This window comes from Manacus candei, unplaced genomic scaffold, assembly GCF_025592945.1.
Source record: "Manacus candei isolate 608988 ecotype Guabito, Panama unplaced genomic scaffold, ASM2559294v1 h1tg000020l, whole genome shotgun sequence".
NCBI classification, from domain to species: domain Eukaryota; kingdom Metazoa; phylum Chordata; class Aves; order Passeriformes; family Pipridae; genus Manacus; species Manacus candei.
In genome coordinates, this window is record NW_026138068.1 from 4,613,939 (window position 1) to 4,629,626 (window position 15,688).

Here is a 15,688-nt window from a genome sequence, read left to right on the forward strand (position 1 = left end):
GATGTGGCTGCACTTTCACTGCCTGAAATGTAGGGAGACTCGGTTAATTGCATCAATTTTTTCTCTTCATGAAACTGTAATCACATTTTAATGCTTCTTTGTTTTGTTTGTCTGACTTTTCAGTGATGGTACATTAAATCCAAATGGAGTAAGATTTGGAAGTTCTGAAATCTATAACATAGGTATGAAATCAACTTTCCACCTCTTTCAGCTATGCCATTGTTGCCTTAAATCTGAAATCCAAGCATTATAAAGTGCTTGAAAGGATTAAGTAATGAAAGACTTGCTGTCTTTCAGATGAAAGACAATACAGAGTATATTAGCATTAGCAAAATTTGGTTTTGTGAACTTGAAGCTGGTTGCTTTCCTGAAGTATGTATAGGGTGGGAGATGACTAGTTGAGATTATACAAAAGCAACATCCTAAGGAGCATATAGTAAGGCTTTACAGACTAATAGTATCATGCAGGTTTATAAGAGAACACTTAACTTGTCAGGCTTTTTTTCCTCCCCAAGACAAGCTCTTGACATTGTTTTTATTGTACCTTACCTGGTAATTAAGCAGCAGTTCTTGAGCTTGTGCTTTGTGCTTCAAAGATGTTGTGGCAGGTGGTGAAACTGTCCCTGCAAAGGTGCTAATCTGAGACTTAAGCACCTGTTGCCTCTTTGTTCTTCTGTCATCAGGCACATTATTCTCCTGTCTATGCATCAGTGGGAACTGTGAGGAAAGCCAAAGAAAATGGCTTAGTGTAAAAGCTTATCATCTGTCCCAAAAGCTATAGCAATTTTTTTTTTTTGTTATGGACCTAAATGTATCCTTAAACCTGGATTTTCACCTGGACAGGAGTTAAAATTTCAGAGCACCCAGAGGGGAAGCTGAGTGTAGGATAATCTAGGTGGGTTGCTTGTTTGCCTTTGCAGCTCTAGGGGAGGTGACTTTTTTTTTTTTTGATACAACCACAAAAAATGTGCATCACGAATGGTACATAAATACAAATACTAGTAAGGACTTCCCCTTTATTTTCAGTGGAAGCCTTTGAGGAGGTTTCTGATAGCCTCTGTGTCCCTCAGTACAACAAAGATGGGGACGAGAGGGTGATACTCTTCCTGAAGATGGCATCAAACCACACGTTCAGCAAGAGCCTGGTGAAGAGGATTCAGGACGCGATCCGGATCGCGCTCTCCGCCAGGCATGTTCCCAGCCTCATCCTGGAAACCAAAGGCATTCCGGTATGTCATGAAAAATGCTGCCTACTTTTTTCTTTGTCACCTTGAATAGTAATTAAGGAGCAGTTGTCACTGCTCTTCAAACCCACATACATGGAAATTTTAGCATCTCAAAAGTGTATTCGAGCTTTATAAATAGTTTGTCTATGTTGCCTAGCAACATCTTTTCATCTCCTTTTCAGCTAAGCATGGTTTTTGTTTTTTAAATGTGTTACATTTTCTCAGGAATATATCCTTAACCTTTTAAGGGAAAATATTAAGAAGGTAACTTAATAGCTTTTCTTGATATCCACAAACTTATTTTGTTTCTGTTTTCCTGTTACAAGTGACATTCTTAGGAAAGCTGAGAGCACCCAGCAAATTCAGAAAATCATTTTGTAAATGATTTCACTTTTACATCTGTTTAGCTGCTTAAATGTAGCTCTATCACTCTTAACTGTAATAGTAATTAAAATTAAATTGTTGTGTTTGTGTGGGAGGAGAAGTTTGTGTAGCTCAGGGTTCTGCATGCTCAGTCTTCTGAAGCTGTTCTGCCACAGTGCTCGTTGTGTGAACTCTTTAGTTAGAATGTCTGTTTTTATAATCTTCTCTAATGCTACAGTCTCCTCAACAGCTCTGAGCAGCAGAATGGGGGTGGAGAGTGTAGGTTTCCCAAGTCCATTTGCACATAAACTTGAGTTCTCCATTTGATACTCTTGATACTCTTTAGCTGCCAGTGTAGGTTTCCCTGTGAAAGTGCTTTAGGGTTCAACACTACCAACCTCTGTGGTCCACATAGTGATCTGGTTCTGATCTGTTGAGTTATTTCTGCTTCAGGCCACTGTTGACAAATAGTACTTGGCTCAAAAGAGTGTTAAAAAAAAAAATCCCCTGAAGTTTAGGTTTTCTGTGCTGTAACTCAGCTTCTGCATGAAGTGTTGAACTTGTGAACTGTGTAAATCACCTGAATGTACAGCACAAAGTTGATTCTAGTGAGGTGTTTGTGATGGGCTGCCCCTCAGGAAAGCCTCCTCAGATCATTAATTAGTTCACACATTGACTGAATTGAGAATTGAGTGAATTTTAATTACCTTTCAGATAAATATACCAGTGGTAAAGTGATCAAAGCTGTCCCCCATCTTCTAAAGTTTGCTTGGAAGGGAAACCTCCTATTTTCTCCTACTTTTAGAAATGTTTGCATCCTCATCTGCAAATACAATCTAATTCTGACACTGATTTCTGGTAGAAATAGTACAGCTGTGGTGAGGTGATTTAGTAATACAAAGAATGGCTTTAATGGGATATCCAGGTGTTAAAAAAAAATGTAGTGCAAATCTATCTTGTGTTGTCCTGAGTAAGCATTCTGGTCATCATCAACGAGATTTTCTGATTCAAGTAAACAAATTTGCTTTGAACAGTCTGATCTTTGTTTTCTAAAGGGCAGAATTCCCCTGCAGGACAGTGAGATTTTCTGGTTTCTGGGCACTTGTGAAAATTAGTTTGCTAATCATTGAGGAGAAGGAAGAAGAGTGGCTAATCACCGTGGCTCAGGGGGGTTAGATTACACATGACTTCAGTAGATCTAAGAAGGACAAGTTTGGTTTAGCATCAGGATCAATATTGCAAGAGTGCATTGAGTTGAGGATTATTTAACTTGGCTCTGAATGATCTCTAATGAAAAATAGTGGTGCCTGGAGTTGAGTTTTCAGTGGTTTTGGAGGCCAGGAACAACCTGAGTTCTTTGATCAGCAGATTCATTAGTGAAGCAGGTGGGGATCCTGTTCCTAGAGCAGACAGACAAAATTAAGGAGATACTTAAAAGTCAGTTTTTCCAAGTTGATGCCCCAAAATGTCTGTGGTATCAGCACAAGGAAAGGGCTGATAAAGCCTTGGTGCCTGTAAAAGCAGAGTTTGTCCAAAAAGGCCCTTGGCAGTTCCTGTTCACATTGGAGTAGTTGTTCTTTCTCATACTTCACTAGGTAGAAATTATTGCTCTGATCCCAAAAGGATAACAACTAGGGTTTTGTTTTTCTGCAGTGTCCTTACTTAGAGTAACACAATGTAATAGAATTTGTGTGATACATAAGTGGAGGTGAAACATGTTTGTTACACTTCATTTTGTTTGTTATGGTTTGTTTTGAAACATTTAACTATAGAAGACCAATTAAGCTCAGAGTTTCACTTTGCCCTTTTAGAAAAACTGTCCATTTAGGATAAAAAAAATCATGGTTTCTTTCTCCCAAATCCCAGTGCAGCTGGGCTTTGTTTTTTTTATCCCACCCATACAGAACTAAAAATTGTTTGAAAATTGGATGTGTCAGAACACAAACATTAAATATTTTTGGTGTTTATACCATGATTCTGATCTGGGTTTGTTGTTTTATATTGGAGCTTGATCGTGTTCTCACAGTACTACCAACAGGAGTAATAAACTAAAATGACATATAAACTCTTTGAATTCCACCTACTCTTCAAGTGATTTTTCAGAAGAAAGTACTTCAAATGTAACAGAAGAGAAGGCATTGTGCTTAAATTTTGATAGAGTTCTGGGATTGGTGGGGGGTTTCATGAATATTTCCATAAAGCTGCTACATCAAAAAAAATGTAATTTTATCTTTACTGGTTTTGTTTTTCAGTATACAATAAATGGGAAAAAAGTGGAAGTTGCTGTGAAGCAAATAATTGCAGGGAAAGAAGTTGAGCAGCGGGGAGCTTTCTCAAACCCAGAGGCTTTGGACCTGTACAAAAATATTCCTGAGCTTCAAGACTATTAAAGTCACTTATTTGGGTTTTTTTGCATCTTTGTTTTGTGTTTGTTTTGTATATACCAATACTGTATGTAAAGAAAAAGCTCTATTTAATACCAGTGGTTCTTTTAAAAGAAAAAATATTTCATGAAGTGCATTATGAAAGGCTTGGGTAAAGCTTAGCTCCCTTTTATTGGTTAAATATGCCATATATTTTGGTGGGGTTTTTCCCAGCCTGGAAGGAGAAACCTGCCTGTTTTGATTTTTATATATATGTGTGCATCTTTTCTAGTTAGATTTACATCAGCCCATCAAATGGGAGCACTAATAGTTGCGGTTGCAGATAGAATACTTCTTTCATAAAATATTTGCTTTCTTTTTTTAAACTGGATTTTTAGCAATGTTTTTCAATCCCATGTGTTTCAGTCACCTGTAAGGAACATACAGTGATTTTAACTCCTTGAACCCTGAAACATGCAAGTGGTTCTGTATGTAGTGTGCATTTAAATGTTTTTATAAAGCCAAATCATAATGCACAAAACCCATTTGACTTGACTCAGAGTTATTTCAGTCTTGAAATATCTCACGGTACCCTTGAAGGTAATTGCTGCTTCATTTTGTGATGTAGCCTTCCTATTGTTTTAAACTTTTGGTTGGTACACTTCTGGGGGCTCAGAAGGTGAGGGAGCAGTTGTCTCCTTGTTGCTGGGGTAACTCCAGGTTATTTCCATGGATTTTGCAGTCATTTCTCTGGATTAACATATCTGCAGCTGAAGAAGGTGTTTTGCTTCCTTGTTTGAAGTCCTTTGTTGGCTCTAGGGCAGAGATCCCATATTAAGCTAACTGAGGAATTTCAGTGTGTTTGTTTATTAAAAGCTGATGGGTTTTGTAACTTTTTTTACAAAATGTCACATTGAAAGTGAAAGACAAGTGTTTTCTAGCTCTGTTTCCTTCCAGTTTATAAAGGGAAAAATACTGTAATGAGCATACTAAAACAGTAAAATGGAAGCACTAAAGTGTTTTGTTTTTCATAAATACAGTTGCAGTAGTTGTACGACCCTCTGGCATCCAGTGTCTCCTGCACTATTTAAATTTTGTGGGTGAAATATTATTGTACTTACAACTGTGTTGAATGCATTCAGCGTTGATAAAGAGTTAATTAAAATGAATTGATTCTTTATATATATAATTATATATTCTGTTTCAACTGTTACTGTCTTATTTTTATTTTTCTTTAGAGTGGGTGTCATTTTTAGCTCAATTTGTTACCAGTTTTAATGGTTTTAATTGAAGTCTGACTTACTACAAAACTTTCTCTGTCTGTTTTATCCTATTTTCTTGTACAGAGCCCAAGACACTGTGGACACCCCCCACACTCACTGGGGGTTTTAGAAATCCCTCATTAGCAAACGTGGCTTTAAATATGCTGGTACTTCTTATACTGTACCAAGTCAGCCCATGTTAGCATGATAAATGTGGTAATACAAGTACCAATCACTCAGTAGAAAAGTGTAAAAAAAAAAAAAATGAGCTACCCAGCTGCCAATAACCTATGATTAAAGGTACTTTTAAATTCCTTCCCCCTCTGGCTTGCTACATATAAATTTTGCATTAACTGTGACTTTGTATTCATTAAAACTTCATTATATTGTTCTTTAATTCATGCAAAATGTGTGGAGTTTACAAAGCCCACAGATCCTTATTAATAAGTCATTTTGGGATATTTAATTAATTAAAGATAGTTTTGAAGCACAGATACTTTAAGAACATATACAATGCCTGGAGGCTGCTTTTTAAATCCTTTATCCTGCTGGAAACACTGGAGAAAGTGTCATTAATGGATATAATTTGATCTCTTGCAAATGTCTGGGAAAAGCTTTGCAACATGTGACATTAGTTAAAAACAAAAATAGAGCAATACAGAAGCAGATCTCTGTGTACTGGAAGTGACTTTATATGGCCATAAAGCCCTGATGGGTCCTGCAAACTCTGCTGTGCCTCACCTAGTCAAGGGTCTGAGTTTCAGAAATGCTGGATGTTGACAGCTCCTGGAAGCCCAGAGATGAGAAAATCTAGAGAAGAGGAAAGGTAAGTGGGTACTTGAAAGGAGGGCTGTGGCAGAGCTGGGAACACTGTCCACAATTCCACAGTGCAGCTCCTCCTGTTCCAAATCCTGTCCTCCAAACATCCAACTTGTATTTGCCTTTGCTTACCCACAGTGTAAGTGACCCATGTCTTTGGATGCTGCCATAGAGCCATGAGGATGGCTGTACTCCCTCCACCTGGGGGTAGGCCAAAATATCCCTGGCACAAAAGCAGGGAGATAAAGTCATCATGATTTGCAAAGGAAGAGGAGAGAGCATCACTTTCTGTTTCCCACCCAAGTGGGTGTTTTCTGGGACTCAGGCAGAGGGGAACTGCAGTCCAATTTGGTTTTAAGGATGTCTTTGCAGACTGGTGGCACCCAAAAGCTTTGCTGCAGGGTCTGGCATGGCACTGAGCTTTGGTACCATGGTGTGAGCAGCAAAAATTCCTGTGAGCACCAGGCTCTGCTGTGTTCCCAAGGCATAAACTGGGCAAACCCTGCAGTGTGTGGCCAAGTTGATGGATCACTGAGGTGCCTCAGGAGTTTTATCCAGGAAGACTTGATGCCTTAGGGCTTTCAGGATGTAATTAGTTGTACCTTGAGTGTGTAGCCCTCTTTTTTTTTTTTTTTGTTGCCTATTTATAGTTTGAAGTTCACAGTGTTTTGCCTGGAAAGCTCCATGTGCAGTTTTTAGTGGGATGTGTGGCATGCAAATAGATCTGGCTCTGGAAATGGCATTAAGCTCTGACTTAAATGTTGAACAGCAAAGCAATTAGAGCAGAGGAACTCCAGGCTAGGTGCTTTTCTTGCTCGGTCCTCAGCAAATTTGAGAGTGACTCTTGAATTATGGGATGGAATCAGCCCATTTGCCCTTGAGAGATGTGGTTTTATCACTCCCCTCTTAGAAATGTGCTTTTGTCAGCTCCTGTTAGAGCAGGTACTTCCCCCTCCCACTACCTTATGATTTCAATTAATTTCCCTGGTTAGTGGTGGTTCTCAACGAAATAAAATGAGCTGGTAGACAGCAGCCCAAGCAGGGCATAGCTGATAAAATTGTTTATTGTTATGTGCAAGGGAAATCGGTTGTGTGAATTACTTATTCAGTGGTTTTAAAAACACAGGTAATTGCCTGATGGAATGCAACTTCCCCGGGGCCATTATTGTCTTTCAGTTTAGTGCATACATATTTAAAAGGATTTCATTTATGAGGCAGAGCAGTCAGTCACACAGGTAAATGGGCGTTAAAATTAGATTTAAAATGCATTAGGAAGGAGTACCAGAGTCCGAGTCTGTTCTTGAGACAGAACTTGCAGGCTTTTGGTCTGGGGGTAAACTGGTGTCTATAGGTAATGGGAAAACCAATGTCTATGAGGGAATGCTCTGGCCTGCCTTTGAGACCCTGTTCAGAGGTATTTCAGTACACAGGCAGGCTTTGGTCTTCCTACAGGGGACTTTTGGAGCTCTGCACTGAGCAAGTCTTCCACTGAAATGTTTGAGCTCGTTAGTGCTTTCCTGAGGTGTCAGTCTACTGGCTGGATCTTGTCCTACAGAGCTGAGGATAAATCTGAAATTACTTAGTGCATCTTTAGCCCTTTGTGAGGAGGATATTTTTAGCTCATAAATAACCAGGTCTTAGACAGCAACAAGACGCAACTTAATTTTCTTCTAGATCTTTTGAAGAAAGAGGAAGGCACGTGTCCTAACCTGTGTTCTTCCAGAAATAAAATCGGGGTAGGAAGTGCTGTGAAGCATGGCCATGGTCCAGCATAGCAGCCTCAGAGCTGATGAGAGCACACACATTTTCCTTGCTGGGAATTAGGAGCCTTTTTAGATTCCGATAATGAGATAATCAACATCAATTTGAACATTTTAGCTCTACATGATCTGTGTGCAAAGCAGGGATGACTCTGTTAAGCAGAGGAGAGGGAAGCTGTCTCTGAGATGCTGTTAGTGAGTCAAAGAGTGTCTCGGAACAATTCCAGTTGCAGAACAATAAGATGTCCCAAAGTATTACTGCAGCAGGCTGCAGCTGTCCACATGATTCCTCACCACTGCCTCTGATGGCCAGAGAAATTCTTCCAAACCACCAGTCAGAGATGAACTCTAGTGATGAACCAGTGTTGGTGGGGTGGGAAAAACCTTGGCATGCCATTGTTTAACTGGGTTGTGTAGAACACCAGTGAGAGCTTAATTGGACCTTGTACTTCTTAATTAGAAGACAGTAATGAATTCTTGTCTTACTGCTTTTGACAAGTGGTTTTGCAAAGTTTAAGAGGCTTATCAGCATTCAGCCTGAGATTCCAGCTGAAAGGATAATGTCCCTTGGAAAAAGACATAATCTCCAAGATCAATAATTAGTTTACAATAGCATTTTAAAGTACGCATGTAGAGGTTTGCATCAATAATGAGTCTGCTCAAAAAAAAAAAATACCCTTTTCAGTTTTGTTCCCTCTTCTGTAGTGATTTAAAGGAAGTTAAGTTTTGGCTGCTATAGGGTAACAGTCCTGCTGCTGGGGATAATCATGGAATCATTGAATGGTTTGTGTTGGAAGGAACCTTAAAGATCACCTACTTTCACCTCCCCATTCTGTTTTAGTTTTACAAAGAGGTTGTTTCTAACATTTCCAGTCTATTGATTCACAGCCTGTGTTTTGACAAGGATTGGGAGGGTATTTCTCACTGTATGGCTCTGTGCCATTAGAAACATGGCTTGGCAATATTGTTCCCCAGAGCCCTGGGGTGGAATTAAGGAATCATTTAGGTTAGAAAAGACCTCTAAGATTGAGTCCAACCATTAACCCAGCACAGTCAAGTCCATCACTAAACCATGTCCATAAGTGCCACCCATTCTGGAAAATGGCTCAATCCCCACCTCAGGAATGAGAGGGCTGTTTATAGAAGCAAGTTCTAAGCTGAGTGGTGAGAGCTGGAATCAGTACCTCTGTGAAGGTGTGCAAGTGGGTAAGTGGGATGTGTGTGTCTAGGGTAGAAGAAGGGGAGGCTGGAGGAGGAGGTCACAGCAGTGCTCCTCACTCTGCAGCCCTTGGATGCTGTGCTGTTTGGGAACCTGTAGCCCAATGCCCATTCCCAGGAGCTGCCTGTTCACTTTGGCTTTGGTACTCTGGAAAATGTTTTGGAAGCTGTTTTCAAAACGTGGTCTCATTTAACCCATACATTTCTGTCCAATGCAGACAAGAGCTCTAGGGTTGCCAGCCTAATTTTAGTTAAGCCCCAGCTTAGCATGATGGGCTTTTTCCCTTTCTAAAAATCAGTTTATGTTGGGTTCTTTCTAGAGCAGCCAGAGGAGGAGAGTCCCATCTGTTTGTGATGCTGTTACCTCTTATGGTCTCTGCCTGTGTCTGCAACATCTTCCATTGCCCAGGAAAAGGTGGGTTTTAGGAGCTTGCTGAGATGTGAAGTTGAGTTTCCTTCTCTTGCAGTGGATTTTAAACTGATGGAACTTACCTGGCACAGCTGGTCCTGTGGGTAACTAGTGATGGGCCTGGGGCAGGCACAGACTATGGCAGTTCAGCAACTGGGGGGGGGCTACACCCTGAAAACTCAATTACAATTAACTTATCCGACAGCACATTTATTTCCCTTTGAATGAGCTATATTTCTCTTCAGCTTTTATTAGCTATGAAGAGGTTAAGTCTAAATGGAAATAAATTGCATAATAAGTGAATTGAAGGAAATCATGAGAATTTATGCTAGTTTAACTGACTCGGTTTAAAAGGTGAGCTGAGTTTAAACCAGTGTGACTGAAGGGCTGAAGGAGGTGGCCTTGAGTGTACAAATGTGATACTCAACTGAGAATTTTAATTTGCCTAGTTCTCATGTATAATAAAATATGCTAGATACATGACACTTCATGAATTAATGCAGGAGTAGAAAGCATGAAGAGAGATTCTTGTACAGGATTTGTTCTTATAATGCAAATGCCAAGCAAGGCTTTAAATGGCCCTGGCTATCTGGAATCATGGAGCCTATTTCACGCTTCACTTAAGGGTTTGTTCCCATTTCCTTAACCTTTTCACTATTAGAGGGTGTGTGCATGTATGAGAGGGAGGCAAATTAGGAAGGAAATACCCCAACAAGCAAAAGCTCATATAAACCCCTGCATGCATGTATGAGCTCTTAGCACATTGGGGGCCCTTGTGGAGGTTACCAAGTGATGAAGCAGGGGGAGAGCTCAGCCTGTCAGCCTCTGTCCTCAGGAAAGGCATTACTGAACCCTGCTGGTGTGACTGGGATTACTGGGGCTGTTGGAGTGGGGAAGGAGAAGGCCTAATTGCTGTTCTTTGGATGATCTGCCTCAGAGGGATTTCTCTTTGACTTCGTGTAATGGACAAAACATACAGGTATTGTCAGGGTTGGTGCAATGCAAATAATCTGTGTCTTTAACCCCAGGGGTTACATGTGCTGTTGGGATTCAGAGGCAAAGCACTGCTGTTCTGCCTGGGATGAGGGAGGATACTCCTGGTGTCATGGGGAGAGCTCAGCTCATCCCTTCTCTGGGTTACTCTGCTGGTCACTCCATCTCTGTGCTGTGCCTGTACATGGGAGCTGATGGTGTCTTTGCCCTTCCTCTGCCTGACCTGCTCTGGTAACCCTTGCTCAGAGACACTCTCTTGCCACGTGTCAGTGCAGTGCTGGGCCCCCTCCCAGGCCCCCGGGTGCCATGTAAGGGAGAGATGGAAGTTCACAGGTGATGCAGCAGCAATGAACTCTGCATCTCTGCAGGAGAGATGGCTGGCCATGACACTCTGCATCCTCCTTGCCAAAACTCTCTCCTGCCCATGCTGAAGAAGGATCAGACCCTGCCCTGAGCAGCAGAAGCCAAAGGCAGCCCTGACCCCGCAGAGTGGCTGTGCCAGCAGTTCCAGATGACATGAAAAGACACCTGCAGAAAAAACACCAAACCAAGGCTGGTGGAAAGGTGAGGGAATGTGGAGAGCATCAAAGACAGCTACAAACCCCCACTGATACTGGGATATGATCACTCCCCATGTGAAACCTGTAATTAGACTGAGAAGAGGACAGCTGCTTCTGGTGGCATAAAAATATTGAGACATGACTGCAAAAGCAGAGATTTTTCTCCTAATGCAGCTCAAATTAAAATGGGGGGAGGGGGAATAGATTTTGATAGCTCATAAAATTTTTTTTTTTCCCCCTGAATCAGTTAATCTTTGAGAGGTAAAGCAGCTCTGTGAATGGGAAGTAAAAAGTTACCCTCACTGGGATTACAGTGGTTACAGGCAGCAAATGTGATCAATGCTAAGCTGTTTGATATCTCCAGTGATGATTCTCCTCCTCTCCCACCCTCTGCTCTACCCAGACCACGTGTACTTCATCCCTGCCCTGTGCATAGGACATTTGGCACCACGGGCTCCTGCTGAAAACCAGAACTTGCTTTCAGACTTCAAGGAGCTCTGGAAACCTCCAGACATACAAGAAAAAAGGTTGAATGCATTTCCTCCCTAGTTTAAATTTCTGTCTTTATTCCCTGATGCAAAACCTCAGTTCCCACTGAGTTCTAGATGAAATAATTACTTTCATGTACAAACAGGAGCAAAAGAAGTTTTTAAGCAGTGTGGAGTCTGATGTGAGAATTCTATTAGGTTTCAGTGGGTACCTGCTTGACCTTGTAAATTGAAACTCTGAAAGGTCACTCTGTGTCTTCTCATGGTATTTAATTTTCTGTGCTTCAGCAGCAGGGGGTGAAAGGGAGCTGGAATAGGTTTATTCAAATCTGTGTAGGAACTGGATGAGACAAAAATAACTGTTTTTTAAAAATGGCACTAATCAGGTGCAGAGCATTGCTCTTTCTGCTCTTCCTCACCTCTGCCTTTCTGGCTCCTGAACCAGGTTTGAGTATTGACAGGACAGATCAGCTTGTTGGGGTTTATGAAATCCTCTGTCTCCCCCACATGCTTGTTTTTCACTTTTAGGATTATAATGGAGACCTTGATTTGTATCATAATGATGAAGTCGGGAATATAATATAATGGCCACTCTGAGCTGCCTCACTAACAGGCTAATTCCTGAATTTAGGATCACTGTAAATGCCATGTATGTGCATTAAAGGCATTAATGTAATTAATAATAAAGAAAATGCCAGGTTGACATAATTTGGCTTATTACCTATTCCCAAGAACATCAGCTCCTGGGAAGAAGCAGGGAGGTGGCAGGGAGTGGCATGATTTACTGCCACCTCCCATTGCCCCTCTCCCAAACCTTCAGCACATTCATTATGCCTCAAATATTCTCACATTGAGTTTTTTTCCATTGGTCTAATTATAAACTTCATTATAATTGTTCATTAGTTTTATTTTGTTCAATTAGCTTAACAAGTTGCCAGATGAAATACAAGACTGGCAATTAGCTTGATCTAATCGTAATGAGCCACTCAAAATGGGTCACCAAATATGTTCGTTTATAGCACTTTTTTTTTTTCCCCCAGTTGGTGAAAAATAACAAATATTCAGAGCATCTCCTGATCTAAGGAGTGGAAACTTCCCACTAATTTATTAGAGCAGAAAAAGAAAATCAATTGTTCTGCTCTTGGTAGCTCAGCAAGGTGCAGCCCAGGTACCTGAGTCGCCCTGGCTTACCCAGACATGGTCAGCAGCTGAATGGGGCCGCTGGTACCTCTTTGAGCCCTTGTCCTGCTGAATAAAATGAGTCACTTGAGCTGCCAGGAGGGAGGTCAGCTCTGACCTAATGTCTGTTTGTCTCCTCAGATCCCAGAGAATTCCATGTTATAGTGGTTTGTGGCAGAAGGGACCTTGAAAGATCATCTAGATCGCACCTGGCTGGTGCTCCAAGGGACAATGACAACAGTGCTGTGCCCTGGTGGAAGCTGAAAGGTGAAACTGTGCTGCCTAAAGAGGGGAAAAGCCCAGTGTGAGCTGAGCTGCCCCTTTTGGTGAAGGGTCTTGGGAGGCTTTGGGCAGCCCAGGAACTTGGTTTGAGCCACTCTGGTAGGGTGGTTTTGGCCACGTTCAGCCCTGCACAGCAGTTGGTTTTGCTGTGAGCTTTGGATAACCCTGAGCTTTCTTTTTTTTTTTTTTTTTTTTCCAGACTTCCCTTTTGCCATGCAGTGCTCAGATCTGCTCCTGTTAAGTAGCTACTTAGCAGCAGCTCCTGGCTTGTATGGTCCAGTGGATTTACAGCAACTTCTCTTGGAAGATAATTTGGGCAGGAGCGATTATTTAGTATGAATAATTCCTCCAGCATGTTAGGCACATGACATCTAAATTGCAGGGATGAGCAACATAGTGGTGGCTCCTTAGCAAACTTAAGTGGTGGCATTTAGAGGATTCAGCCCTGGACTCGGATTTCTCTGGGATCTTGTCCTGCAGCTGACCGACAAAAACACGACAAAATATTTAAACCAGCACAGAGAATACAACTACCTCTAAGTAATTCATAAAACACTGCTCTGATGGCAAGAGCAAGGGCTGATGAAGCCGTGTGCCAGTCCGAATCCATACCTCTTCTCTGGAAAATGTTGTCTACCAAGCCCATCCCTGACAGACAGATGAGTTTGGCGCTCTATTAGTGCAACCTCTTAAAATTTCAGGCAGGGACTTTGTTCCATGCAAGAAGGGGGAGAGGAGGGACTCGTCCTCGTGGAAAGACAAATCCCCCACCTCAGCGCACCGACAGCCGCTCTTTGCTCCGCAAATCCCCTTTGATGCGGCGCTGTCTCTTGGCTCTATCTCTAATTATCCGCGCTGCCAGCTGGGACGCGGCGGTGTCAGCGCTCCGCTCGCTGAGCGGGCTCAGATTAAAGACGCCGACGGCGCAGAACGGGAGAAAATTCACACCTCTGCCTTTCACGCCACAGACAGCTCCATCAGCTCTTCAAACACCATCCAAAGGCATTGTTTGGCTTAATGAACGCACCCGGAGGTAGCGGCTGCATCTGGGGCTGCTGCACAAACGCGCGCTCCCTTCCAGAGCATCCTCACGGCGTTTTTCGCTCCAGCCTCCGTGCCCCGACCCGACCCTGTGCTGCACCGGGAAAGCCTGAGGGCTTTAATGAGCGGAGGGATGCAGGAGCATCCGCTATGCCATGGGATGTCCCCTGCCTGCATGAACACTAGGCACAAGGGACCAATTCCAGAAGCTGGGATGTGTCCGTGTGCCCCTCCCCCGGTACTTGTGGGCTGTGACCCAACAAGCGCCAGCAGGACCCGTCTGTCCAGTGCCAGGAGAGGGCTGCACTTGAATAAGTCCTGTTAAGAACATCTCTACTCTTAATTCACTTTTCTCACTTTATATTAGTTTTATTCCTGCTGGGTTTAAATCAGGCAGGGGCAGATGTAAACAGGCTTGTAATAAGCTGCTGAAATCGCGAAAGGGCTGTGTGACACGTGGCTTTGCATTTGATTCAAGTAGTTACAGTCATAATATCCATTAATTTTTGTAGTGCTCCTGGGGGCAAAAGTCTCTCCTGTTCATTAGAGAGACCTGAATTTCTAAGGATCCCGGTGTTCGACACAGCCTGGTTGGCACTCATGCTGTGAAAAAGTCCCCTTGTTTACACAGCTGATGGCCTGGGGTGGGGATGGTCCTGGCACCGGGGCCACCTCCCCTGCGTTTTATTTAAGGCTCTGAAATGCTCCTGCTTCGAGATCCCAGAGCTCTGCTGAGAGGCGAAGGGTGGGCGGAATGCTTAAAAAAAAAGAAAAAAAAAAAGCCACATATATTCCAGGCAAAAATTTTCTCAGTATAAATGTTGAGGCAAAGCGGCGTCACAGATGACAGGTCTTCAAAGCCGAAGCACGAGCTGCGCTCGGGGAGGGAGGAAACCAGGCAGATCCCTCTGCCTTGATTAGCGAGGCTTTCCAGGCGCCGGCTCGCTCCCTTTCTGTCTCCGGGCTGCCTTTGAAACAACCCCTTTGACGGCTTCAGGCATTTCTTAGTTTAGCTGAGAATGAGCGAACATAAGAGAAGAAATCTGTAAGAATGACAGGGCCTGCGTGTGTCTTTTATATGCATTTCTGGAGCACAAAGACTGTTTTAATGAGCCGGCACATGGCTTTGTGTGACTCCTGTTTTTAGCAACTCTGCGGTGATGGAGCTACCTGAGAAGTTTCCCGGCTGTGGCCTTCATGGAAAATGCTCGATTTTTTTGTGTTGGTTTTGTTTTCTATGGAAAACCAGGTCCTGACTGATGGAGGAGTGCAGGGGCAGGAGCATCTGCTGGTCCCAATGGCATGAGGTGTTGGGGGGCTGATCTTTCCTTACCCTTCTCCAGAGCAGCTCCTCCAGGCACTGCTGTGTCCCTCCCATCCCCACAGCATTTGCTCTGTGCCCTGCAGTGGGTGCAATATTTCTGTTTTTGAGCATCACTCCTTTGCTTTGCAGGGAGAACTGGAAGCAGGTGTGGGTGCCCAGGCTGAGGCCAGAGGAGGACTGCATGGTACCAGCATCTCCATTCAGGTCCACGTGGCCTTTGTGGGTGTGGACAGACCCAAAAATATTAATTAAAAGCTCCTCTCTGTAATGTTCCAGGCAGCACAGCTCTGAGCAGGAGAGCTGAGACATCCCTGCAATCTGCACTTTGGCAGCTGCTGGGAGAAAGAGCAGAAGGTTTCTCAGAAAGAGCAGAATCAGGGCTTGTCTTTGCAACGTGGCCA

The 15,688-nt window shown here is 42.9% G+C and overlaps 2 protein-coding genes across 2 annotated transcripts in view; both read left to right on the forward strand.

The window, feature by feature from the left end:
* AACS (acetoacetyl-CoA synthetase) overlaps nt 1–5,146 on the forward strand; it is a 40,080-nt gene extending 34,934 nt beyond the window's left edge. Inside the window, exons 16-18 of the mRNA XM_051785684.1 lie at nt 124–182; nt 1,027–1,229; nt 3,842–5,146. Of these exons, the coding sequence (XP_051641644.1) occupies nt 124–182; nt 1,027–1,229; nt 3,842–3,979 (400 nt within the window). The 3' untranslated portion in view covers nt 3,980–5,146. The remainder of the gene's footprint in view (nt 1–123; nt 183–1,026; nt 1,230–3,841) is intronic.
* TMEM132B (transmembrane protein 132B) overlaps nt 1–15,688 on the forward strand; it is a 323,947-nt gene that overhangs the window by 73,207 nt on the left and 235,052 nt on the right. The window lies entirely within an intron of this gene.